The sequence below is a fragment of the Camelus ferus genome, chromosome 9 (genome assembly GCF_009834535.1).
Source record: "Camelus ferus isolate YT-003-E chromosome 9, BCGSAC_Cfer_1.0, whole genome shotgun sequence".
Classification (NCBI taxonomy): Eukaryota; Metazoa; Chordata; class Mammalia; order Artiodactyla; family Camelidae; genus Camelus; species Camelus ferus.
Window position 1 is genome coordinate 57,055,538 of NC_045704.1, and position 21,238 is coordinate 57,076,775.

At 47.1% G+C, this 21,238-nt stretch overlaps 1 protein-coding gene across 5 annotated transcripts in view; it reads left to right on the forward strand.

Annotated features, from left to right (window-relative positions):
• CRISPLD2 (cysteine rich secretory protein LCCL domain containing 2) overlaps positions 1 to 21,238 on the forward strand; it is a 111,891-nt gene that overhangs the window by 30,229 nt on the left and 60,424 nt on the right. For all 5 annotated transcript variants that reach the window (XM_032486916.1, XM_032486919.1, XM_006190808.3 and 2 more), the window contains 8 exons: positions 1,315 to 1,458; positions 3,102 to 3,162; positions 5,579 to 5,645; positions 6,133 to 6,263; positions 8,094 to 8,137; positions 10,089 to 10,161; positions 12,407 to 12,482; positions 18,784 to 18,917. In XM_032486916.1, the coding sequence (XP_032342807.1) occupies positions 1,315 to 1,458; positions 3,102 to 3,162; positions 5,579 to 5,645; positions 6,133 to 6,263; positions 8,094 to 8,137; positions 10,089 to 10,161; positions 12,407 to 12,482; positions 18,784 to 18,917 (730 nt within the window). The remainder of the gene's footprint in view (positions 1 to 1,314; positions 1,459 to 3,101; positions 3,163 to 5,578; positions 5,646 to 6,132; positions 6,264 to 8,093; positions 8,138 to 10,088; positions 10,162 to 12,406; positions 12,483 to 18,783; positions 18,918 to 21,238) is intronic.

Sequence of the window (21,238 nt, forward strand, 5' to 3'; positions counted from 1 at the left end):
GTGGGGGATTTTTTCCCCCTAAAAGAGCTCAAAGGCAAAATTCTCTAGGGGTTTTGATCGTCCTTCATTCAGCCAGTTTTGTTGAGCAACTGCTACGTGCTAGGAGCTGGGTGTAGAGTTGGGTGAGGAGCAGGCTGGCTGCTGGCCTCAGGGGAGTTATAGCCAGTGGGGGAGGTACGTGGTAGTGAGCAGTACGCAGAAGTCCATGAACTCTGATGTTCTTTGGACTTGGGACTCAGGATTTCTGTTCTCCTCTGTCTTAAATACCCACCCACTTTCCTCTTGGGCCAGAGCTTGCCTGAGTCGAGGGAGTGGTTGTGCAGTGATGAATTGGCCAGTGAAACATCTCTGGTTTCATCTGGTTTTCATCTCTCAGGAAATGAGTGTCCCTGGTAGAGATGTACACCAATTCATCTTTGATAAGGGTGCTCAGGCAAACCCAAACAACAAGCCTGCTTTGCTTTGACTGGAATTCATGGTTTGGTATCATGGTGCTCTGTTTACAGATTACAATGAGTGGTTTATAGTTGTCTTTCATGATGAAAACTGGAAGATAAACTGATGCTTAATAAATGCAATTTATTCTGTTAATTAGAACGTTTCGAAACATGGGGGTCGTGGTCGTGGTTGGAGAAATCATACAATTTGGGTGGGGAAGATTGGGACCCAATGAACTAATGATTTTTTAAGCAGGAGTTGGGTCTTTGGCTCCTACATGATGGGTCCAGTGTCATTGGGCTTCAAGACTTCAATGCAGAAAAAGGAGTTGAATTGGTTAAGTGACCTTGACTCTTAAGGGTGGAGAAGGGTGCAGAATGTGTGGGTGATGGGGGGCCATGGGGTCCAGGAACATCCACACGGGTCTTAGTATGCCTTGGAGGACGCTTCCCACCGTGAGAACCCAGGGACAGAGGGACCTCAAGGGATACAGCTAGGGTTTGGGGTCAGAGGATGAGGCAGCTTCCTGAAGCTGCTTCCTTGGGCAGATGGTGGTGTGCAGGCGGAGGTGGGACAAGAAACCATTATGATAATCCAGGTGTGGGCGCTGGGGCCCTCTAACCTCTGGTCAGCCCAGCTGCTCTGGGGTCCAAGGCAAACACAGTGAGCAGAGAGCCATCTCTCGCCCCCCTGGCAGGGAGAATTCCACCTGGCCAGCTCTTTTCTGAAATGGAACTTTCTCTTTGCCGCTGAAGTGACCCTTTGTGAAGCCAAACTGCAAATAAGTTCAGTTTCCAAACTGCTTTTTTTTTCCCTCTAAGATGCATTTTGGTTGAATCCCAGCTTGTTACTTTTCTCTCCCTCGTCACTATTAAGAAGAGACGTACAATCAAAAACCTGAAACGGATGAGATGAACGAGGTGGAGACGGCTCCCATTCCTGAAGAGAAGCACGTCTGGGTCCAGCCAAGGGTGATCAGACCTACGAAGCCCAAGAAAGTGTCCCCCGTGAACTACATGAGTGAGTGGAGCTCGGTGCTCTGTCCTCTGCTTGCCCTGGGAGCCGCCTCTGAAGGGGCGGGTGGAGGAGGGGAGCTGGTGGGTTGAGAGGTCTCCAAGTCGACAAACAGCGGGGAACCAGGTGAGGTGGAGCTTGCAAAAGCACAATCCTAATACATTTCTAAAAGATGATATTTTAAAGCCATTTCAAAAGCAAGCATTAGAGGAGCTGTGCTGAGTGGCCTTTTCATCCCAGGCAGGCGTTTTAAGGTTAGAGTTTCTTGTCATTTCAAAGAAGACCTGGGCTGAAATTGGGTTCCTCCTAGAAGCTCTGGCCTCCCGAAGGGAGAGTGAATGTACAGTGTGGAGCCTGGCTCCCCTGGGTGCTGGTCCTACGTCACCACATATGGCCCTGTGACTCGGACCATCATGCAACACCTTGAGACTTGATTTACTCATCTGTAAAGTGGGGGCAGTAATGCCTTTGTCAGGGTTGCTGTGGGGATTATTTGCAGTAACATTGGCCACCCAATGTCAGCTGAGATTTCCCTGGGCTTGGAGAGCCTCAGCAAATTGCCGCCAGCAGCCCCCTTAAGGCGGAGAGTTGGATGTGTTCCCCAAGACTTCTGAAAGTCCCCGGGTGCCAGGTGGGACATGCTCGCCTCTGCCGTGTTCTTCTCCCTGGTCTCCCAAGACACCTCCCCTCCTGGTGGGTCCGATTTCAACCAACACTGCTTATGGCACCTATGAATGTGGCACCTTTACTGAAGGTCTGGGGCTTTGGAGGGCATTTTCTTATAAACATGGCACTAGGCAGGGGCTCTGTGCTCCTGAATGTCTCTGCTTTCCCTCCAAACCTCAAACAGCATAAAACGGGACTCGCCCTTGAGTAAGAGGTGAGCTTGAGCCCAGCTTCCCCCCAAACCCTCTGCTATTTTGTTGACTACTCCCTGCCCACCTGCCCCAATCTCTCTATCCTCTCTGGACTTCAGATGTCTTTCCCTGAACTTTCTGCCTGTTTAGTCAGCCTGTGGCTTTCTTTGACCTGGAAATATGCTGATACTTTTGTGTATCCAGAGGTTCGAAATACTTCCATTGAGTTTTTTTTTTAAATAATATAAAATTACAAAGTAATGTATGTCTTTCTGTCAAACTATAACACTACTCCAAGATTCTAATGTGTCACTATAAAATAAACCAAAAAGGAAAGCTTGGCAAAGCCATCTTGGCTGTGGGGGAGATGACATCTGTGAGCATGGCTGGATCCCCACCTCCTGGGCTGGACAAGGCTTGTAAGTCTCGCCCTCCAGAGCCCTGTGGGGCTGTGGGGCACTTAGTGTACCCAGCTCCCTTCCAAAACTACATTTACTTTCTCATTTCGGGTCAAAGAAACCCTTGGGTAGTGGGTACTGCACTCGCCCCATTAATATGCAGAATGTGGACCTCAGAGAGGGGAAGCGAGGCGTCTGAGGTGCCTGTGCTAGAAAGAGACAAATCTGGGATTCAAACCTCACCTCAAGCCTGCAGCCTCTGGGTAGTGCTCCTGCCCTCGTTATGACATGGATTCCAGAACGTTCCAGAAAGTTCCTCGGAGTTGGGGCGGAGTCTTCTAACTCAGATCCAGTTAGAAGATCTGTGACATGTATTTCTGCCTTCCTCTCCCAGCGCAAGTCGTCAGGTGTGACACCAAGATGAAGGACAAATGTAAAGGGTCCACATGCAACAGGTAAGGTCTGGCCCGCCACCCTCTCGCTGCCTGCAGCCCTTTGAAGCACCTGCTCTTGGTCATGGGTTGAGTCATGATAAATTGACTGCCACCCAAACCAAGCTGAGTAGAAACCCACAGGAAGATTCTATTCTCTGCTTTTAGCACAGAAGTCATGCCAGGTTGAGCGGGACGGTGACTTCCGCTTGCTTTGCCTGACTGACAGCCCTGAGTTCCCTCTGGCTACCACCTTGTATTAAGAGCTGGGCACACAAACATGACATTTCTGCCATCCCGGATCAGGGCTTCTCAACCTTGGCACTACTGACATTTAGGTCCCAATAATTCTTTGTCGTGGGGCTGTTCTGGGCATCACAGGACTTTGGGCAGCGTCCCTGTCCTTGGCCAACTGGATGCTAAGAGGGACTCCCTGGTTGTGACAACCAGAGATGTCTCCAGAAATTGCCTCCATTCCCTGAGGGGTAAAACCATCTCCAGCTGATAACCTCTGGCCCAGGCTTTGGGTCTCCTCCTACCTGGATTCCAGTTAGTGTCTCAACCCCAGTGGAGAGGAGGTCACACACCCTGCTCTGAAATGCATCCCAGGGAATGGCAAACATAAACCCTCTTTCTTTTGACCCAGTGGTTCTCAGCCCTGACAACTGGCTCTCAAAAACCAAAACAGCAGGTTGTAGCGTTTGCCAGTTTCCATGATGTAAGTACTCCCTTGTGGCTGAGTTCCAGCTACCTGGAAGTCTAACAACCAGCTTGCGGTATCACCATCCATGTACCAAGCTGTGATCCAACCAGAATGCGCTGGCTCCTCCACAGTGACTGCACATTAGCATCATCTGGGGAACTTGGAGAAAATCCTCATACCAGAGCCCTCAGCCCAGAGATTCTGATTTAATTAGCCTGAGATGGGCACCAGCATCACGTGTGGTTTGTGGGGGCGGTTTATGTCTGTGTTTAAAGCCCATCCAGATAATTTGAATATGCAGCCAGTATCATGAGTGCTAAGCTACAGTGAATGTTCTTAAACCTGGGAGCCCAGCAGAATCTCCTAAGAAGTTTATTACAAATACAGCTTTTGGGGCTTTACCTGGGGCTTCCTGATCCAGGGAAGCTAGGTGAGCTCAAGAACTGGCCCATCTTACTTGGAGAAACCCAGAACTGGAGGCACGGTGAGCTGACGTAGAGAAGATGGTTCTGGCTGTCGTCCGGAATAGGTCTCCACTCTGCAAACTCATGAGTCTGGGGTTTTCGGAACCCTCCCATGTTGCCCCTTTGCGGTGATGTGCCTTTCTGAACCACAAGCTTATCAGGAGAATACCATGCCTGCATAGTCAACAGGAAAAAATTTACAAGGTTTGGAGAACATTCATTGTCAGACAGCATCAAAAGAGTTGCAGAGTCGGGGTGGCTGGGACCCTCCCCAAGCACAGAGAAGGCAGGGGTCCATCTACACAGACTGTTAGACAAGACAAGAAATATAACTCACCCCACCTGCAACCAAGAGGATACCCACGCCATGTCTCCTATAAGCCATCCCACCACCCAGCACATCAGTTTCCTGTCCATGGCACTTTTACAGAAATTATATTTACTGGGCTTTTATTCTGATTTTAAAAGGTATTTGTGTTCATTGTAAGTAAGTCAGGAAAATAACAACAAAAACAAAGTACAAAGAAGAGAATAAGTGTCCCAGAATCTCCTTAATTTCAGTAGCAATTTGATGTAGTTTTTTCTAAACTTTGTTCTGTGCACCAATGAGGCTAATCCTGCTAAGGCGATCTTGTGTGTTTCTGTTTTCACTTAAGATTTTCCAAGATCAATAACTATTCCTCAGAAACTTCATTTCTAGTGGTTGCATAATACTCTGACATTAGGCCACACAAAAATATATTTGGCTATTCCTTTGACATTTGCTGGCTTATTTCCAGTTTTTCCCAATTATAAACAATTGAAATAACACGTGGGTCTGACTTTGTGACTTTTTGCTTGGGAGATACAAGAATCAAGGGATATGAATTTGTAAGCCTTTCTGGAAAGATTGATTTATACTTTTTTTGTGAATATGATCACCATCATTGAGGTTTATTCTATTAAAAAAACCTGAAAAGCGACATCTCCTTTCAGTCTGCACTTTTTTTTTTTTTATGGCGGTACTGGAGATTGAACCCAGGACCTCATGCATGCTAGTCACGTATTCTACCACTGAGCTCAACACATCCCACCAAGTCTGCATGTCTTTGATGACTGATGTCTGAAGATTTTTTCTGGTGCCTTTGAAGCCACTAGTCTTTTTTCTGTGTCCATGTATTCATATCTCTGCCTTCAACTCATATCTTAAACACGTGAAAATAGTCTTGAAGGAGTTCAGATTGAATCTGTAATCATATTTGCCTCTGAAAAGCATCTTCTTTCTCTCCATCAGGTACCAGTGCCCAGCAGGCTGCCTGCACAACAGGGCAAAGATCTTTGGAACGCTCTTTTATGAAAGCGTAAGTCTGGCCAGCGTTTCTTTAGAGGGCTTGTGTGGACTCCTGTCTGTGTGTTAAAAGAAGGTTGGTAGTTGTTACATGAAAAGATTTTCTTTCAGCTCCTTGGTCAAACCCCCCTTTTGTGGAGCTGATCTGTGTGGGATTCTGGGCTCACAAACTTGCAAAGCCACTTTGGGGAACAGGGTCTGACCCTCAAGTGGGCCAGTCTCCGTTTTAGACTGAGCATTAATATGCTCCACTGGGTGGGGAGAAAGGGCTGTTTGTCACTGTTCTTAGATTCTAAAGCAACTCGGATGAGTTTTTAAAGATAAGCAATCCTGGGAACAAAGACATGTTATAGAGAGAGGTCGGAGTCAGAAGTGGGGTGAGCCTTGGCCCGACTTTTTGGCTTTTTGTGGTTTGAGGACAAACATCTTGGGTGTTTCTGAAAGAAACCGCTGACGAAGGTGAATTCAGACATGCTCTCAGCCTTGCCCTCCCCCCGCAGGCGTCCAGCATCTGCCGAGCCGCCATCCACTATGGGGTCCTGGATGACAAGGGAGGCCTGGTGGACGTCACCAGGAACGGGAAGGTCCCCTTTTTTGTCAAGTCCGAGAGGAACGGCGTGCAGTCTGTGAGGTAATTATTCCGTGATCCGGGTTCCTGAAAACGTCTGTTCTGGTTCTGAGAGTGTTGTCGAAACTTTGGAAAGTATTGAACGATATAAAGAAGCAGGGAAACAATGAAGGTGACCTTAATCCCGTCACTCAGAAAGCGCCCCGTAGGCTATGTAGCATATTTCATCCCAGAGGGTTTCTGTGTGTGTGCATGTGTGTCTATGTGTATCTCTGTGTTTCTGTGTGTATGTGTGTGTGTGTGTATGTCTGTGTGTGTGTGTGTTTGTGTGGTTGAGTTTTTTTCTCACTTCCTTGTCTCTGAGAACTCTTCAGACTCTTTAGTAACAGTGGATGGTATCTATGAATCTAGTCTGATTGTTGATTTGCACTTTTTCACACTTCCTGAGAATGAGGCTTTTCATTTGAAAAATAAGCTTAGTTTTTTTTTTTTGCAAGATTATACTTTTTATGTAAGGTATGTAGATGGATGCGGGGCAGACCATCCTCCCATTCTGACTTTTTGAGGAGCATTGGTGGGGGTGGTCCATGAAGAGCAGCAAAAGGCTGTGTCTTGATCTATCCGTGGAATTTGAGGCAGAAGGGGACCAGGTGCCTGTGGAATCCAGCGGGGGCTCTGGGGTCAAACATACCTGGGTCTGCCTGCTCCCTGTGCTTGACCTGGGCTGGTTTCTTCATTCCTTCTGGGTGGCAACACCCTCATTTATAAACAAGGGTCACAGTAGGACCCAGGGCTGACACTCAGCTACCCCATCATGGGGTGGTATGTTGTGGACCCTTGTTGACTCATCACCCATCCTGGGCTCTGTGACAAGGCAGTCGCCCAACAGATGTTCCTGTGATGGTCACAAGGGAACATGTCCCGTCCGAATTGTGAAGCCACACAGAACATTTCAAAAACTATGTGAGTCATTCTGCTTGGAAAGATCTGGTTCTTCAGGCGATGTTGCAATATTTCTTCTTCTGTCTTAGCTGGGGATTTGGTGTGTGGGGGGGTTATGTAAACAAAAAAAGAGCAAGGACGTTTAAACGAAAGCAAAGAAATTATTCACGGAAATATGGGTTGGGTGACCTCAACACCAGTCTTGACTAAGCTCAGCACAGGGACTGATGGAGCTGTAGGCTTGGCCACAGGTTCAGATTCTGTGTTGCCTGGGACACTTGTCCTGAAGCCACTTTTGGTCCCTTCCAGTGGCCAGCTTTGCATCCGGAGTGGGGTTCTTCACCATTTAGAATTCAAAGCCTAAATGCAAAGCAAATTAAAGCTTTATTTTCAGTGACCTTTAATTGAAATGTGGTATTTTCTTCCCAATGGATATGCCTCAAACCTGAGTAGCACTTGTAGGGCTGGCAACTTTCTGTGGTGGAAATCCACTTGCCAGAAACATGTTGAAACAGTCTCTGAAACAGTCTCTGCTGTCATGACCCCGACATGACAGTAGTTAGAAGACCTGCCTCTCAATTCTATTTTTAATATGTTAATAGAGGCACAGCTGTGGCTCTAACAAATTTGTTTTAATACTCTGATAATGATATTAATGATAACCTAATCTTTTCAATATATCATATGCATTTAAAAAAACATTATTCTGAGATGGTGTCCAGAGGCTTCTACAGACTGCTGGAGGGGTCCTTGGCACAGAGAAGGCTAACAAGCCCTGCTCTAGAATGTTCTTATTTTAGTTCCTGCTCTAGAATGCCCGAAGGGCTTTGGGACTGATGGGAAACAAGTAGGAAAATGTGAAGTTGAGGCTGTAAATAAAATTAGTGCAAGAGCAAGCGTGTACTTTTAGAAGCAATTCTGTTTGCATTCACTTAATGTTTCCGTTTACAGCAAATACAAGTCTTCCAGCTCATTTACGGTGTCAAAAGTAAAAGGTAAGCTGGCTAGTCTTTGTTTATATGACCACAGGACACAGATTATCTTGGGTTTCCCTGCAGATTTCATTCCCCTTAGTCTTTGACTTAATGTTTACCATGCCTGCTAACACTGCTGTTCTCAGCATTGTAAAGACTTTTTAAAAGGTTCCCAAGGAGGCTGATTCTCTAACTAGTTTCTAAGCATATCTGAACCTGGCATCAGCCCTAAATTACTAAACCCAAAACACGTATCTGGGTTCCCAGCCAAATGTCACTGAAATACTAATGCCTTGGTCTAGAGTAGCTTATAGGTTGCACACACAGTGTCAGTTTCTATTGACTGATAGTGGCTACTTGGGAGCATTGTGTTGAGGAGGATTCTGAGGCCTCCTTCAGGGCTCAGCAGAAGACAGAGCTTGATCGATTAGTAATGTCTGCCAAGGTCAAGAAGGGGAAATATAGGGAGGTATATGGCCCATATTTGCTACCTCTGGCCCAGTTTTTTTGTTGCCTGTGGTACGTTGATTTGTCTGGGTGAGATGCACCCATTGAAGCGCATGCTATAACCCGAAGTGGACGTCTGCATTATAGCCCCCCAGCCTGGGCACGAGACTGGAATAGTCTCAGGTGGGCAGAGATGCAGGGACACCCTGCCCAGCATCCTCCCCTGGAAGCTTGCCTGCTGACTCTTTCTTCCCTGGGATGACAATTCTTGTCATTTGCCTTGGATGCAAGAATATATGGTTAGACATCATTTTTATTAAAAACAGTTAGCAGCTTTTTTTCCTTATCACAAAAGTAATGCCTATTTTTTCTAGATAATTTAAAAAAGAGAGAATCATTTAAAAAAAAAAAAAAGACTTAAATTCCACTACTGAGAGATGACCACTGTGAATATTTTGGTGGATATGTGTAAATATCTTTTCCCTAAATATTAAGAGTATATACATTGGTATGCTTTAAAAAATTGAAGTGGAATTGGTAACTTGTTTTTCTTTTTTTTTAAATAATAATGTATCAAGAAGATACTTCTGTACCTTTAAGTGGACTTCTAAACCTAATTTTAATGATATTCCGGCATTCTATTGTATAGCAGTCCCTTGGTGTAGTAAACCAGTCCCCTTGTTGGATTGCTGCGTCCATCCCTGGCCCATCCAAGTGATAGTGTGGGCCAGGGTTTGGCAAACTGCCACCCTCAAGGTCAAACCCTGCCTGCCATCTGTTTTTGTAAATAAAGTTTTGTTGGCACCCAGCCATGCCCATTCTTTTCTGCATCGTGTATGGCTGGTTTCTGCTACAACAGCAGAGTTGAGTGGTTATAACACAGACCATAGGGCCCACAGGGCTGGGAATATTTACTCTCTGGCTCTTTAAGAAAGAGTTTGCTGAGCCCTGGAATAGAGGCTGGTCAGTATTAGGAGCACTTTCCTATATCTGTTGTTAAAACACAACATGTGGCCTGGAAGGAGTCACCTGCCCCTTGGCAGGGATGTGAGCAGAGAGCTCTAGGGTGGAAATTGGAACCCTGGGCCCTCACCCACGTCCTGTGTGGTCTCAGGGGTTCACTTAGCTTCTCTGGACCTCCGTTTCCTCATCTGTATAATTAGAATAATACCTGCTACGAGGATCCAGCATGAGAAAAGTAGAGGGAGGGGCTTCAAAATACGAAAACCTTGTGCAAATGCAAAGTTGGCTGGTCCCACAGAGAAACTTTTGAGGGTGATGACACCCTTGATCTGTAAACATACTTTGGCCTTGAATTTTGTCTTACACCTCGAGTGACCCTAGGGGAGGTGGCTGGAGCACTGGGCCTTGGCACCTGCTGGGTCCTCATCCCAGCTCTTATCTCAGTTTGGGGGCCCAGGGAGCCCTGGGACCTGGTTGTCCAGCAGCCCATTTCACAGGCTGGTAGCCCAAGGCCCAAGCCTGCTGGCCACCTGACCCTTTCCCAACATATTCCCATTCACAGTGCAGGACCTGGACTGCTACACCACGGTTGCCCAACTCTGCCCATTTGAGAAGCCGGGGACCCACTGCCCAAGGTAAGGCTCTCTGGGATCTGGTTTTGCAAACACTGGGGCTGAGAGGAGAAGGCACCATGCTGGACTGGGGGTCAACACGCCAAGCACGGCTGAGTTCTCCACGGGGCCCTTGTGTGGGCACATCTGGGAAATCAGCTGCTTTGTGCTCAGAGTCAGGAATCCTCAACCTCTCCCTAAGGCTGCTGGTTCTCAACTCTGGCTGAGCATTGGAGTGGCCAGAGGGACATTAAAAGAACAAATCCTCAGTGGGGATTATACAATGGAATACTAATCAGCCATTAAAAATGCAATAATGCCATTTGCAGCAACATGGATAGACCTAGAGATTATCATACTAAGTGAAGAAAGTTAGAAAGAGAAAGAAAAATACCATAGGGAACTACACTGAATGTCTTGTAATAACCTATAATGAAAAAGAATATGAAAAATTATACATATGTATAACTGAATCACTAAGCTATACACCAGAAACTAACACATCTTAAATCAGCTAAACTTTATTCTTTAAAAAACCCACCCATTATACATATACATTTTGATGTGTTTTAACAAATGTGCACAGTCCTGTGGCCACCACCACAATCCAGGTAGAGAATGTTTTCATCACCCCAGAAAGTTCCCTTGTAGTCGGTCCTCTCCCTCCACCTCCCACCCATATCCCTGCCAATCACTGTTGTACTTTCTGTCACTATAATTGTGCCTTTTCTGGAATTTCACATAAATGGATCCATCACCACGTGTAGACATCTGTGTCTGGCTTCTTTCACTCTGCACAGTGCTTTGCAATTCATCTGTGTTGTTGAGAGCATTGGTGATTTGTTTATCCTTTCATGTTGCCGAGTGGCATTCCATTCCGTGGAGGGACCACAGTTTGTTCGCCTGAGGAGGAGGTTTTACGTGCATCTGTCTAAACCTTAATAGGCTGATTTTTGGAGGAAGATGCATCGTAACAAAAGAAAGGGTGTCTCTGAAGTACCTGTTAGATCCTCTCAGAAGCTGGGTGATGTAGCGTCCTGTGAGCCCTTATCCTAGGCCTGGAGGCCTGTGGATTCTTGAAGGAAAAGAGTGACCTTAAAACTAACAGGTGGAGGCCCTCGTGTGGGAGCAGGGAAGAGCCCCCGCAGGGTGCTGGTGAGGGAGCGGGGACTGGATGGGGTCCCTGACTTCCGCTTTTCCTACTCACATTCCCCCAGGCCTTTCTCACTGGCTCACCCTCCATCCCCACTCCCACGTCGACCCCCAACCTTGAATGTTCGAGGGAAAAAAAAAACTTTAATATTTTCCAAATATTAAAGAGAAACAGAAGGAAGTCATTTCAGAAAATACAAACAAAAAGAAAAACTTGACATACTACAAATAACCAAAATATTTTTCTGATCTGCCATTCTGAAAGCAGTAGGAAAGAAAGAACGTTCTCACCCAAATTATTATTTTTTTTCCCTCTTTAAATCTCAGACACATCCTTGTTCTCTCTGGCCACCCTGGCCCCTCCCCACACAGGACCCTTTCAACCTCTTGGTTGCTTTGCCTGCTTTCCTCCCTCCCAGAATCCTTTCTGTCTTGGGGCCAGATGGCTTTGGCCACCATTTTGGTTTCTTGGTCCCTGGGCTCCAGCCCATTGTGTACTGTTCCAGATAAAGACAAAAAGACCTTTTCTTAAGTACAGCCCGTGCTCTTTCCTGGTGTGAGAGATTCCAGTTTGAGGCGCTTTCTTCATCCCTTGTGGCAGGGATGTGGTGACTGACACAGCGGGGAGCTAACCCGTCCCCCTCAGGTTATCAGCGCCCCCTCCCTGGAATATTCTGTGACTCACTGAGGTGAGGGCCCTCCACCCTTTCCTCTTCCACACAGGGACACAGTGTTTAGAAAAGTCTATTGATTATAATCTCCATAATGTACCCACAGGATGAACTGGCTCACAACCAAGAATGGGAGGTACAGCCCCTGACGATCCCAAACTCCGCTCTCTTAGATTTTTATTTCCTTTTGCTCGTTGTTTGTGCATGTCTTTTCATTTGGAGTTTTTAAATTCTATATGCCCTTTTAAGAAAAGGAAAAGTATTGTGATCGCTGTTAGGGTGGGAGAGGTGTATTTTTTTTTTCTTAAAGAGTAAACTGTGTGGTAGTTACCTTTCATCTAAGTACTTAAATCTTGATGTTCAAATTAAGAGGGCCAGCTGCTTTTCTCAAGAAGTTTTGTTTTCTGCTGATTATAGCCATCACCTAAACGCTTCTTGTTTTCCAGAGTTCGTTGTCCGGCGCACTGCAAAGATGAGCCGTCCTACTGGGCTCCTGTGTTTGGAACCAACATTTATGCAGATGTGAGTATCCTGGCCCATTCGGTGACCACTTCTCAAAACTGCATTCCAAGGTCTGGACACCAGAAACCTGAGATCCCATTTCTGTGCCTTTAGCTAAATTTCGACCACCATTTCTGCTACCATTTTCGTAGTCTGTACATTTACGGGAATGTCTGTACTTCCACCTGTCTGTGCTAGTGAATACAGATGCAGGTGTAGCTTGACTTACACACATGACTTGAGGGTTTGGTCAATGGAATCCCACTTCCCCAGTGACATGCTTTTTACATGTGAAAGATTCCGTGCATCATAGCCTTCATTTCTCCAGATATTTAATAACCTTTCTGGCTCCCCTGATACATTTATAGATATTGGTCCACTCTTCTCTCTGCATTTCTTTTTGTCTATGTACACACTGAGCTAAAAGCACACAGAAGAAAATAGAAACTATCCCCAACTTTCTACTGGTTAATAACCACTCTTATTATATTGGAGTCTGTTCTTCCATTTTCCCCTCCTAACTCTAGCAAGGAAGTCTTAGCCTGATTTTCTTTAAGTGAATCCTACAGAAGGTAGTCTGTTCCCTCCAGTTGCCCAGGTTGGGGACAGAAGATGTGACTGTGGTCACAGCTCTGCCCAGTAGGCTGTTTCCCCTTCTTGCCAAGTTGTCTCCCTCTCCATAGAATGAGCCAGAGCTGGGATTCTCTAATCCAGGGAACCTTCCAGATCTAGTCCAGGGAATTTTCCATGACTAGATTGGCATCACTCATCCCTAGCTAACATTTTTACTCATCCTTTTCTCATCTACATTTTTATGGTTCTCCCGTTTTTACCACCACCACTTTTGCTTCCATCTGCCTTCATTTATTCTGGATTCTTGTAAATATGAGGTCACTGACTTCTGCAGACCTTCATGACTAACCTCCCACCACCCCATCTTTTTTTCTTTCCCTTTTAAGTGAGTCTTGTTTCTCCTTGAAAACTGTTCAGCCAAAATTGAATTCTAAAAGTTTAATGAAGGGATAAAATAGTGTATATCAAATGTTATACTAAATGTTTGAACCAAAATCTGCTAAAGACAGAGTCTTTGATTTTCAAATGCTTTAAATAACATAATTCATTATATAATGGCACAAAAGGTATGATTTGTGAAGGTATGAAAATCAAGTCTATATGCTCCAAACAACGTAACAGCTAAACATATAAAGCCAAAAAAAAAAAAAAAGATTAGAAATGCAAGGAGAACTTGATGAAAATTTAGTAATAGTGTAAGGCTACCTTTTACTGTGTTTTAGTTTTTCTAAACTCTCTAGTTTTTGTTATCCCCATCTTACAGAGAAGGAAAGTGAGGCTTGTAATAACCTGCCTAAAATCACACAGCTAGCACGTAGCAAAGGTGAGATGCAAATGAGGGTGTGTCTTGCTTTAGGGGCTGTTCTTTCCCTACTCTGTTCTGCCTTGCTTGAATGAACCCACACTCGTAAGTATACAGGTGTGAACAGGCTCGTTTGTAAAAACCTGTACACGGTCCTTAACTAACTTACTCACTAGGGTTTTAAACTTTTGGAACCATTGTGCTCATGACAGGGCTGGGCACACAAAAACTGTTCAATTAATGTTTGTTTAAGGTATGCGTAAACACAAAACTGCGATAGTTAGTGCTTAAACAACTCTTCAGAAAATAAAAGAAGGAAGGACAAGAGGCAGAAAGGGAAAGCTTCCTCCGTTTCAGAGATTCTTTTCTGGCCTTGGTTTCTAGGTCACTCTGTATTCTGGGAAATGATGATGCCTTTTGGAAAATGTCTGTTTAGCTAAGAAATTTATTTTGGGAGAGTTGTCTCCAGACCTTCGAAGGGCCTAATAGTGCCTGCAGTTCCTGCTCACTGCGTTCCTTGGCAGACCCCGCACTTTGTGGTGAGCTGCAGGCAGGAGAAGCATCAGGGTGTAGCCCAGCAAACTAAGTCTGGGTCAGAAGATGCAAATTGAAGCCCCAGCTGTGACATTTACCAGTTGTGGGATGGTGGACAAGCCTTTCCTGCTCTGAACTTCAGTTTTCTTATCTGTCCTGTCTCCCTTGGTGGCTGGATAAATTCTTACGTTGGTGCATGCATCAGAATCCCCTGGAGGGCTTGTTCAAACAGAGTTCCGGTTCCCACTCCCTGTTTCTGACTCATTGGGTCTGGGGTAGAGCCAGAGAATCTGCATTTCCAACAAGTTCCTGGGTGACACTGAGGCTGCTGGTCTGGGACTGGACTTTGAGGACCACTGGGTTAGAGATGACAGTCACTTGAGAATTTTCAATAATTCTTTGGTGCCGGCGAGAGGAATGATCATGGTGATGGTATTTGTCTTAGGAACCAACATCTGTCGAGAGCATTAAGCCCTTCATCTCACTTAGTCTCCAACAGCCCCTCTTAGGCTCTTACTGACCTGTGTCGAGTCGTGTGCAGCTTGCCGGCTCTGGGTGGCAGTCCTGGCTCTGCTGTTTGCCAGCCCAGTGATTTAGGGCAAGTCGTTCAACCTCTGTTAAGAGGGAATAATAATAATAATAATAATAATAATAATAATAATAATAATAATAATAATAATAATAATAATAATAATAATAATAATAATAATACCACCTACCTTTTGGATTATTGGGGGTTTCCTGTATCAAGGCACATGAAACACTTACAACTGGGCCTGACATGAAATGCTCGAAAGTGTGATCTAGGATGACCCCCATTTTATATTGAGAAAACAGAGGCTCTGGGTGTTAAAATTGGTCATCCAAGGCCACACAGTCAAGTGTTGGAGGCAGGGTTGCTGAGATCAGATCTTTGTTGATAGTGGCTGTTAATAAACATTCAGATATTGGTGTTGCCTCTAGTCCTGAGATGAGGAAGCAGATTACTTGCACCTTTAGGGAAGAAGCATTAAAAGGAGCGGATAGTGGGAGGAAGGAGAGAGAAAGGGGAAGAAAAGGTTTGCCCAGCATCAGCGGTGGAAGATGTGTGCTTTGGTGACTGGTCCTGTGGAGTAGGGAAGATCTGGCCGTGGGTGGGAGGTTTCCAGTCCCACGGCTGGGTGTTATCACAAGAGACTTCTGTGCCACTGGGGGCCAGAAATCCTCTGGGGATGAGGCACAGGACTGTCACAGAGGGCACAGCACCAAAACACCCATCTCTTGGCAGCTTCAGAGAACGTACCTCCCTGGGAAGGACCTGCGGGAAGGCGAGTTTGGGACCCCAGGGGGTGTGGTCCCTCCTGGGGCTGTGATCCCTCCTGGGACTGCAGAAGAAATGGCACCGGGGCCTCTGCAGAGTGAGCAGTACCCAGAGAGACAAGAAAAAGTCCCAGTTCTGCCCGCCAGTAGAGCAGTAATCACGGCTGTGCTCGCCTCCAGCTCACCCCCACACACGGTGGACCCAGAAGGATTCTAAAATGATCATTTCATTTCCAAAGTCCCCCTGCTTCTCTTTGAGATGGTGGCCAACTGATTGCTTCTTAACCTTTTGGGGCTACAAACCCTTTTGAGAACTGGAAAATTGTGAATCCTCCCTCAGGGGGAAAAAGAAGTCTTCCTTGTGCCAACAGGGTTGACCAGCCGCCTTGGTTTGCCTGAGATGAGGGGTTTCCCAGGCTTGGTGCTAAAAACCCAAAAGTTCTTGCCAACCCTCTAGGTCCACAGTTCTCCCTGCAGCCTAAGGGCTTTGCAGACAACCTTCCCCACCCACCCCACCCTCTGGAGCCTACTTCAGTCTAAGGAACTCTGCCGTCATCCGTTTAATTTATTTGTTGAAGACAAGACCTGTTTGTGTGGACGGTTAAAGAAACTGGCCTTCAGTGACTCAGGTAACAAGAAACCCAGTTCTCACGTCTATAGTGTGAGTGTGCCTGTTGGCTCTGGGACGCTGCACCGTTTTAACAGCAGTATTAACTCCCCAGGGAGCAGGCAGGGCGGGATCTTCAGCTGTGAAGTGTATTTTTCTTCTGATGCAAAACCAGCAACTTGTCTGGAGTGACCTGGTTTGTGAAGGGCCGTGGCGGAGCAGACTGTCTGAGGGCAGCTCCCTCCAGAGGGAGTGTCGCCGTTTCTAAGCAGTAACAAGCTTCGGCTAGGTTGATAGTTCAAACCGGTATTCCCTCAGAGCCCACTTCAACCCATCCATTCTTGTCTGGTGTTAGGAACCTCCTAGGTGGATTGCTTGTCCTATTCAAAGGTCAGTTCAGGGTACATCTTCCAGACACAACAGAGCTGAGGACTGTGGTGAAGACAGAGGAACTCGGACATGCTGGGGGCAGAGGCTGTGCTGACCACTCTCGAGAGTGTACTGATCACTTCTGGGAAGCATCCTCCGCTGGGCTTGGGTGCAACTTTGCTTGCTCGCACACTCTGTAAAATATATATACCATAATATGTACCCTCTTAACCATCTTTAAGTATGCAGTTCAGTAGTGTCGAGTATGTGAACAGTGTTGGGATCAGATCTCCAGTTTTTCATCTTGCAAATCTAAAACTCTGTGCCCAATGAGAAGCAACTCCCCTGCTCCCGGTAACCACCATTCCACTTTCTGTTTCTGTAAATGCGACTACTTTTGATGCCTCACAGAAGTCGAATCATGCAGGATTTGTCTTCTTTACTCTCTTACCCTCTTCACAGAGGAGGTGCCTTGGTTAACAAGAGGTTGGGATCATAGTCACTCCACATGTGACCACTGGGTCCTGGTCTTGTACAGAGGGGTGGCACTGAGAGACAACACAACCCAGACCTACCCTCCTGCTGAGTGACCCACATTGATGATGGCTTTGGTGACGTTTACAAATTCGGGACATGGCCACTGGTGGCCTCTGTCCTCCACTCCCTGCACCACGAGGGGATGGCATAAAGCAGAACCAACCCAGCCCCATCTGCCTTGTCCCTCCTCGACACACAGGCTCTGTAGGCGATGTCCCCTGTGATGCCGTAGGTCACGGGGTGGATGAAGGCAGGGCTGGAGTCAGCCATCCTGCCCTGTGGACATCGGATCTGACTTTTTATCTTTAAATTGACCAGTGGCTACGCTGGGCTGAGCAGCTGACCCCATCAGTCTAGTAGAACATTTCATCAGATGTCACTGGGGTGATTCTCCTGGCTACAGACAATAACCCAACAAGTGTTTAAAATACTCAGTCTCGGGCTTCATGTCAGAGCAACTGAATCTGAGAGTGGGAAGAGGGCTACACTGGGCACCATATCACCATCAAGCAAAGATGCTGCAGGTGGTTTGCACTGCAGTGAGGATGGAGACTCGCTGCCAAGGCCAGTGTCAGATTCTAGCACAGGGCAGATGCAAGGACTGTAGGAGAGACAGGAGGGTGTTTCCTCCCTGGTTCTGAACCTTGAGTGTACATCAGAATCACCTAGCCCTCACCTGGGGAGATTCTGAGTCAGTGAGTCAGGTTGAGGCCCAGGAGCCTGCATCTTCCGCAAGCACCAGCCCTGAATTTATTTCTCCATCTTTGGAAATGTTGATTCATTACTCTCAGACAGCCCAATCTGAGGACTATTTTTCTATTGGATAAATTAAAACCCTTATGAAAGTTTAATGCAATGATTTTGTTACCCAGGGATTGGACTGCTTGATGATTTTAGAAGATAGTACTTCCTAGCCTTGCTTGAAACCCGGTGGCCCACTCAGCACCGGGAATCAACCCAAACTCCCCCTGTGGCCCACACAATTGGACCCCTTCACCTCTCCCCGTTCCTCCTGCCACCTTCTGCCTGACTTTATATCCAGCCACTCTGGCCTCAGTCTCTATTCCTTGGATGTGACAAGTTCACTCTTACCCCAGGGCCTTTGCACCATCTGTTCCCTCTGCCTGGGATGCTCTGCCCAGAGATATTCCCATGGCTGTGGCTGTTTCCTTTTTTGTCACTCAGATCTAAGCTCAAATATCACATCAGGAGCAATCTTCCTTTATTAACTGTTCATTTTATCTCATGATCTGGTTTTGTTTTTTTTCACAGCTTGAGTTCCTTGTTTGTGTATTTGTCTGTCTCCCTTTAGTGCATGAAGGCAGAGTCTTTATTTTGTTCCCCACTGAATCCTCTTGCATCTAGGACAATGCCTGGCATGTAGTAGATGCTCGGAAAATATCTGTCAAACAAATAAATGAATGAATGAACGGTGATGCCAGGTCTCTCTGGAGAGGCCACTGAGGAACCAAGGTAGCAATGGTTACTTCCTAGGGGTTAATGTGGTCAGCCCCACCAATCAGGAAGCCAAGGGGTGGTTGACCCCAGCGGGCCTCCATCCAGGGACCTGACACTGATCACAGCTCTTGCTACACTTTCAGACTTCGAGCATCTGTAAGACGGCTGTGCACGCAGGAGTCATCAAGAACGAGAGTGGGGGTTACGTGGATGTGATGCCCGTCGATAAGAAGAAGACCTATGTGGGCTCACTCAGGAACGGGGTTCAGTCTGAAAGGTAGGACTGCGTTCTTAGACTCTTGACAACCAAGGCCAATGGGGAGCATCGGAGGAGGGCCAAAGATGGTGCCCTTGAAAATCAAACGTGGGCAGACTTGCATTGATTCTCACCAGAATACCCAGGACAGGCTTGTCCTTTTCTTTTATATTCCTTTTTTTTTTCAAAATAACTTTTTCCTATTACCAAACCAGTACATGTTTTTGTAGACAATTTAGAGACATCAGAGAAGCCCAAAGGAAAACAGTCATCCGAGCTTATCTCCCCATCTCCAGGGGCAGTTACTGAGGTTTTCAGTGTATGTCCCTCTGATCCTTTTCCTATGTGTTCATGCATCCTTCTCACCCCCAACAAAGCAGTGGGATCAAATTATAGTTACACAATGGTTATTTATAGCTGCATCATGATACAGTTGCAGATCATTACATAAATAAGGGCAGAGTCTGAAGTACGACAGACCAGGCAGGGCTCTGCTTCCTGCCAGCGTGGTGACCTTGGGCAAGCCATCTGCTTTCCTGTGCCTCCGTTTTCTCACCTGTGGCACCGGAGTCTCCTAGGGCTGTTGGGAGACTTGATGGAGGTGTTGCCCACCTCTCCTTGCAGGGACACCAGGCCCACCCTAATGACCTAATTTTCATTTTATCACATCTTTGAAGTCCCTGTCTCCCAGGACAGTCCCATTCTAGGAGTACTGGGGGTTGAAACTGCAACATGTGAATTTTCAGGGGACACAGTTCAGCCCAGAGAGGAATGTGGAAGATTTTACATATGAGGGGCCTGTTGAGAAAAGGAATGTAGACTCAAGAATATGAGATACACCTGGGCCTTCAGAGCCTGGGCTTTCGTGGCTGTCCCCACCCTCCTGTCCTCCTGGGGTGCCTTGCGCCTCAGGATGGCGCTGGATGTGAAGACACTGCAGAATCAAGTGATGAGGAATCCCCGGGTGAGGGTGGGGGGTGGCTACACGGTCATGGCCATCAGCCCCAAACAGCTTGAGTTAATAGCGTCTGCATTTTCTCCTTCAAAGTTTGCAACCTCTTTGGGGAAAAGCTTAATGAAGGGAAATTCCATTGATTTAATGGGAGGGAAATGAAGCAGCTGATTAGGTGGAATTTCCTGGCCTGGCTGGAAAGAAGTCCCAGGACACCAATCACCAATCCTTTGTACCCGTTTAAGAGAAAACAGTCTTGGTGAGAAGCTGGTAGACCCGCCTTTGTTCTCTCTGCCGTCTCTTATCCTTGGGAAGACCTCAGCAGCCCACACTGCCACTCCAGAGCTGGGAATGGGGGCTTATTGTGTGACCCCCACAGGTGGGTGTCTGGGGGGGCAGGGGACTGAGGCAGGCCCCCTGAAGTGCCTTATTCCCCACTGTCGACCCCCCAGGACATCCAACCATAGTTCTCTCTCTCTGCCCAAGGGACCTGCCTGAATTGCACTATTATAAGTACAGTTGCTCCTCAGTATCAGACCCACCCCAGACGGACACTCAGGGAGTTGGGCAGGGCAGACACGTGGACCTTCCCTCTGGGGTCCTGACGCCCACTGGAGGGTAACAACAGAAACTGTGAGGATGACACAAGGGTCACCATGTCCCTGGCACACGTAGTCAGCACTGTGCATGATTCTGATATTTTGTGAGTCATTTCTGAGTCATTCACTTACTACATATTCATGGTGCCAGGATGTGTACTGGGATCTGTGGGCATCAAGATGATGCACTTCCAGAGGGAAAAGGCTGGTCCAGGAGGGCACGTGGGTCTGACGGTACTTGGGGCTGCTGCACTGCTCGCCAGCTGGGTGTCCTCAGGCCGGCAGTCTCCTGGCACCTCGGTCCCTGCTCTGTCTGCTGTGAGCATTAGATGAGAATATGTGCAAAGCATTCACCCAGTGGCACGTAATCAGTGTCTGATGGAGCCACTGGCCCTCATTGCTGTGACGTAACCTCTAAGGCCTGCTCATGAGCCCTCGCGATGTCCCAGGCACTGGGACCTGGCAGTGAACATACCGCCTGATCTCTGCCCTCCTGGTACTTACCATCTCAGTGGGAGACAGTGCAGACTAACAACTTCGGTAGCAGGGCACAGGCATCACCATTATGCTGGGAGGTGCTGGGAGCTGAGTACACTAAGCAGGGCCCCATCTTACTTTCCGGAGGTGCCTTGGTGATGTGGCTCCTGCAGGGTTGTTTGGATGCCCTGGGTGGGCCATGCCCCATACTCCCCTTGTTCAAATGGGACTTCAGAGCCCCTCTGCACAGAGACCAGGGCTGAGGAATTTCCCCAGAGCCTTTTCCCATTAGGGACTATGGGAACCCAGCCTAG